The 5,855-nt window shown below is 52.0% G+C and overlaps 1 protein-coding gene across 1 annotated transcript in view; it reads right to left on the reverse strand.

Moving 5' to 3' along the window:
• Window positions 1-1,604: 1,604 nt before the first annotated feature.
• LOC104624819 (protocadherin gamma-C5-like) overlaps window positions 1,605-5,855 on the reverse strand; it is a gene marked incomplete at both ends in the record, with an annotated part of 9,279 nt that continues 5,028 nt past the window's right edge. Inside the window, one exon of the mRNA XM_010292286.1 lies at window positions 1,605-1,776. Coding sequence (XP_010290588.1) covers window positions 1,605-1,776 — 172 coding nt within the window. The remainder of the gene's footprint in view (window positions 1,777-5,855) is intronic.

Below are 5,855 nucleotides of genomic sequence, written 5' to 3' on the forward strand. Positions count from 1 at the left end.
CACATGGTGGGGAACAGAGAAGAGGAGCATTGGGAGATCCTCACTGCATGGTGCACAGGAGGGCAGCAAGAACAGAAATTGTAGTGGGAAACACGAGGGACCTTGACAGGCTGGAGGAGTGGGCCCACATGAACCTCAGGAAGTTCAACAAGGCCAAGGGCAAGATCTTGCACCTGGGTCGGGGCAATCCCCAGTTTCAGTGCAGGCTGGGTGCTGAAGGGATTGAGAGCAGCCCTCACAAGAAGGGCTTGGAAGATTTGGGTGGGTGGAAAATGGAACATGAGCTGCCAATGTGCGCTCGCAGCCCAGAGAGCCAGTTGCGTCCTGGGCTGCATCACCAGCAGGTCAAGGGAGGTGATTCTATCCCTCTGCTCCATTCTCATGAGACCCTGCCCTGGGGCACTGCGTCCAGCTCTGGCAGACCCAGTACAAGACAGCAGCAAGAACAGAAATTGTAGTGGGAAACACGAGGGACCTTGACAGGCTGGAGGAGTGGGCCCACATGAACCTCAGGAAGTTCAACAAGGCCAAGGGCAAGATCTTGCACCTGGGTCGGGGCAATCCCCAGTTTCAGTGCAGGCTGGGTGCTGAAGGGATTGAGAGCAGCCCTCACAAGAAGGGCTTGGAAGATTTGGGTGGGGGGAAAATGGAACATGAGCTGCCAATGTGCGCTCGCAGCCCAGAGAGCCAGTTGCGTCCTGGGCTGCATCACCAGCAGGTCAAGGGAGGTGATTCTATCCCTCTGCTCCATTCTCATGAGACCCTGCCCTGGGGCACTGCGTCCAGCTCTGGCAGCCCCAGTACAAGACAGACATGGACCTGTTAGAGCAGGTCCGGAGGCAGCCATGGAAACGGTCCGAGGGCTGGAACAGCTCTGCTATGAGGAGAGGCTGAGAGAGCTGGGGTTGTTCAGCCCGGACAACAGAAGATGCAGGGAGACCTTACTGCAGCCTTTGAATATGTAAAGAGGGCTTCTGAGAGAGATGAAGACAGACGTGTTACCAGGGCCTGTCGTGACAGGACAGGGGGAAATGGTTTTAAACTGAAAGAGGGTAGGTTTAGATTGCACATAAGAAAGAAATTCTTTACTGTGGTGGTGATGAGACACTGGAACAGGTTGCCCAGAGAAGTTCTGAATGCCCCATCCCTGGAAGTGTTCCTGGTGAGATTGACTGGGCTCTGAGCAACCTGATTGGTGAAGGATGTCCCTGCCCATGGCAGAGGGGTTGGACTGGATGATCTTTGAAGGTCCCTTCCAACTGAGACTGTTCTGTGAATCTGTGAGTCCGTGAAAAGTTACCGGAAGAGCCGGTATCAGTGGGGCATGAGAGGGACGGAAGGGTCACAGTCACAGGGACCCAGCTCTGCAACCCAGGGGTAGCACTGGAGGGGAGGGAGAGGACTGCTGCGGGCTGCAGCTTGGCCAACACCTCTGCCCAGCATGTGCCTGTTTTCACACATTTTCAATGAAAGAGCGAATCGAAGGTAAATCCCTCAGTGTTCACCCGCTGGTACACCTGTGCATGCGCTTTATAGCACGTGCTGCCGTGTCCGCTATGACATTACACAAACTTGCAGCATAAATTCCTAGGGGGTTACGACACCCGCAAACACCCCCATGGCTGCTGGGTTAGCAAGTATTTTTTTAGGAAGGAGGTGGTAAAGCCTGCATCTGTGGCCAGTTGTCTTTCTGCTGTGCATCCGCCTCCGTGCCACATAAGCCCATGACCGGCCGCGTCTCCCTCTGTCTCTGTCCTCAGCCCCAGCTGCTGCATGCTATGGGATGTCCCACCCAGAAGTGCACATATGGGGTGCCCTTGGCGGGAGCATGTCCCAGTACCCCAAGGGGTGCTTCTGTCATGCAGGACCTCCTGACCACCGCAAAAACACACCAGAAGCCCCCCAAGCTGCACCCACCCTTTGGCAGTACGTGTATGTTCTGAGCCCCAATAACGCTGCTGAGAGCTTTAAGGATTATTGTCGAGACACCTTTTTTCCCCTCCCTGTCCCCCACCACACACAGGCAGGGGGCCGATAGTCCTGCAGGCCCAACTCTTAAGAGCTCTTGCATGAAAACAAAACAAAGAATGAAAAAATCCTCTTTTCCTTCACGGCTCTCCCAGGGGCACTGCTGCAGTGTTTCCACTGTCAGCCCCAAACCCCTTCTGCTGCACTCCTCTTCCTCCCTCTGCGCAGGCCGGGGGACGACGGCCGGGGTCAGACAGGGCAGCCGTGATGGTGTTTAAGCGAAGTGAACATCACTACTGGCCGCGTTTGGGCTGGGAGGGGGAGCCTGGCTCACAACAGCATTGGAAAGCATTAACGCAGGGAGATTCAGGATCGGAGAAAATAAATGGAGGGGGTGCGTGAAATAGCACTCTGTATCTTCTTTGCACGCTTTGCTCCTCCCTCCCCTGGAGTGACCAGGGATTCTCACGCTGCTCCCCACCTCCTTGTGAGTCCCCCACCATGGTCTCTCAGGTGCCTCCCGCCTGGGATCTCCTTTGAGCCTGCCCACTCGCCCGAGACTGTCCCCGCTGCTCCCACGAGCCACCCAGGACATACCTGCTCTTCCCAGCCCCGGACGTCTCACCCTCCCATGCCCACCTGTGAGCCACCCAGAGCCCTCCCCACTCCTCCAGGAAGGAAATCCTGATTTGAGCCCAGTGTTTTCCTGAATAAACCATCACACAGAGACCAAAACAAAGAGCTACCGGAGTCAGGCAAGTACCATGAACATGCCCGGTCTCTGTTCCCTTGGCAACTAGTGAAAAAGCAAGAAGATGGGTCCCTGGGACCAGTCCCAGCCCCTGTGTTCTCCCCCCATATGCCGCCCCCCCATCCCCGGGATACTCCACACTGATGATCCCAGAGGGATGTCCTGCAACACTACCGGACTGTACGTCTGCTTCACTTTGGACAATTCATTGCTGTAATCTCCACTACAGCCACTGATCTGATTTGTCTGGGAACAGCATCTGCTGCTCGCTATCATTCTGTATTCATTTACATTTGCCCAGAGACAGCACGGGTGCTTTTTTTTTTTTTTTAGCAAACAAAACACAAACGTCATTAAATGAATTAATCTATTCTCCTCTTTCTCCGAAACAAGATTAATTGAGAATCTCTCTACTCAAGTCTGACTCTCTACCACATTTTCAGAGGATATTGTCTGAGCTCTTATTTCCTGAGCATGTGCACCAGAGCTCTCCTGTGTTTCAGAACAAAGAACAAATTCTCTTTGTTGTCCTGTAACAGTGCTCTGAACACAGCGATATACGAGATCGAGAGACGGTCCCTGCCTTATTGAGCTTACCCTGAGCTTTGCCTGGTTCCAGGTGCTCGGAGACATGTGGAATTTTTTTCAGTGGGCTGAGAAAAGACAGGATTGCTCCCTTTCCAACTCCCATGAAGACAGCAAAGGGGTGGGGGGGGGAATCAGACCATGGGTTTAAGTCAGCTTTCTGACTTTGGGTTCATGCCGGACTCCCTCTGGAATCCGTTCAAACCACTAGCCTAAGCTGCCTTGTCTTGATTGCTATTTAATTTGGGTTAGACAAATGCAGTTAAGAGCACATCCCTTCTTTTTCTTTTCAGCTAAGAGGTGGCCTGTGTTCCCCAAACACTGAGCAGAGCCCCACAGTTCGGAGAGCTCACGGTGCTGGAGATGTTTGCCTGTCAGCACGAGACAGTTGTACGTGAGCTAACATTGGTGAAAGTAAGAGCAGGCAGGGCTCAGGCAGCTGCCCTTGCACTCTCTTTAATACCAGAGCCTGGGGAATTCACATAGCAGACATCAAAACACTGGGAAAAGCATGGGAAGAGCACAAAGGGGAGCAGACTGCTCTCCAGGATTTGCCTGTTTGATCACCAGAGAGATGGGGGCTGCGCAACTGAAGATATGATAGCACTTTCTATTTCCATCCTTTAGTATTGTAACCTCTCTTGATTTAACTTAAAACAGGATAAAAGAAACAGAAGAAAAAAAAATCAGCAAGTTATTTCATTGCAAATGTGGAATCTGCACATGGGCAGGTGGGGAAAAGCCGCAGGAATTAAAATACACTGAGTTATTTCAGTACCAGCCTGTGCTCGGGCAAAGCCCCTCTCCAAACCCGGGGGTCAGCCTGGGCAGCCCGTGCCATGGGAACCCCTGCCACAACAGGCACTGACACGAGCCGCTAGCGGCTATTTCAGGGACTTCCCTGGGCACCCAGGTCACAGATCATCACGGGTAACATCATGGCTCGTGCACATGAACCAACATGTCATGCTAGTTCTGCTCCCCCGGAACAAGGTGTGAGGCTGTCTTTCCTCCTGCCCTCTCCCTTCCCACCCCACACACTGCTGCTCCCACTTAGGCACTGGGAAGGGGCTGGAGTTTGTAAAGAGCTCCAGGCAGAGGCTGGGCACTGGGGTGAAGGTCACTGTCCCATGACCTGAGAAAAGGTCCCTGTCACTGAGCTAAGTAGGTCTGGACTGCATCAGTTCTGTGCCTTGAAGAGCCCCAGCACGATGCTAGAAGAGGGAGCGATAGAACTTGCTCTGATGGGGCTCATTTACTCACTTCTCGTAACAAAACTGTTACAGCAGCTCTGGTGTACTTCTGTATTAACAGGGCTTTGTTAATTGTCATTTGAACTAGAGCGTAAATAGTTAGAAAGATTCTTCTTGATTAAAATGTTCTCAGTGATGGGGAATTCAACAGACCTCCACGAAAACTGTCCCTGTGATAGCCTTGTTTTAAAGTCCATGGCTGGCTTCTAGTAGGAATGCTTTATCTACTTTACATCAAACCCTCACTCCATTTTAGCTTTGTCAGCTAGAAAGCCCAGTAACAAAGTTTAATCGCTGCAACAGGTTGGCTATAGCAGTCTCTTAATTTTCTGTTAAGCTAAATCATCAAGCCAGACCCAGGGAAAGACTCAGACACAACCAGCTGCTGCAGATGTTTAACTGCAAGCTCTGACACCAAAATCCAGGACCCAATGCTCCCTCTGGCACCATTTAAACCTCCATGGGAGCTGCCCAAGTGGCAACCAGGAATGACAAAGCACAGTGGCCTAAGCTCCTCTTTTCCGCAGGGATATGGTGCCTGACCCAGCTAGCCAGGGAAGCACATCATCCAAATTTACTCCTGAGTATGCCCCCAAAGATATAATCTTTTCACGTATAAATTATCCTGGAGTGAGTCTCCTCATACACAATAACCTCTGGTTGGGGTATTCATGGAGGAAGGTGGACTCCCAGTTTAAGCCCTTTATTACCCTGATGGTACTCAAGGAAGTTCACCCTCTGAAGAGGATCCCTGCCCCTGCTTACGAACCAGGAGGGAAGATGGGAGAGGTGAAGGGCACCTGCTCAGCATTTTCTTGTCAACACCTTCTCACTGTGGACCAAGAAAACCAAACTTTGTTGGGCCAGAGGCAAGAGAGCACACAGTCAAGTGAGGGGTACTCACTTGGGAGGCAGGTCTCTGCTCTGCTGCCAGGGCCTCTTATCTTTTTGGCATCACACACAAATTGGCAAAAACTAAAACGTGATTCTGACAGCAAGACCAGACCTTAGGAGACATCCTTCCTGTGAGTCTCTTGACCCATGGGGTTTAACTTCTTCTTCCTTAGCCTCCCTCTGCCCAGTTGCGCAGCTCCAGTGGGAAGCGTGCAGAAGGCTCCTCACCTGCATGAACTGATGAACCACCCCCTGTTGGTGATGGCACTTCCCAAATAATGCAAAAAAGGTTTCAAACTCCCCAACAAATGAAGTTGGATCTGGGGGTCCCAACTGTGATCCAGCCAGACTAGCCCACAGGAGAAAGGACATACAGTGGCATTTCATGGAGACCCTGTTCCTGC

Source organism: Phaethon lepturus, unplaced genomic scaffold (genome assembly GCF_000687285.1).
Source record: "Phaethon lepturus isolate BGI_N335 unplaced genomic scaffold, ASM68728v1 scaffold17750, whole genome shotgun sequence".
NCBI lineage: Eukaryota > Metazoa > Chordata > Aves > Phaethontiformes > Phaethontidae > Phaethon > Phaethon lepturus.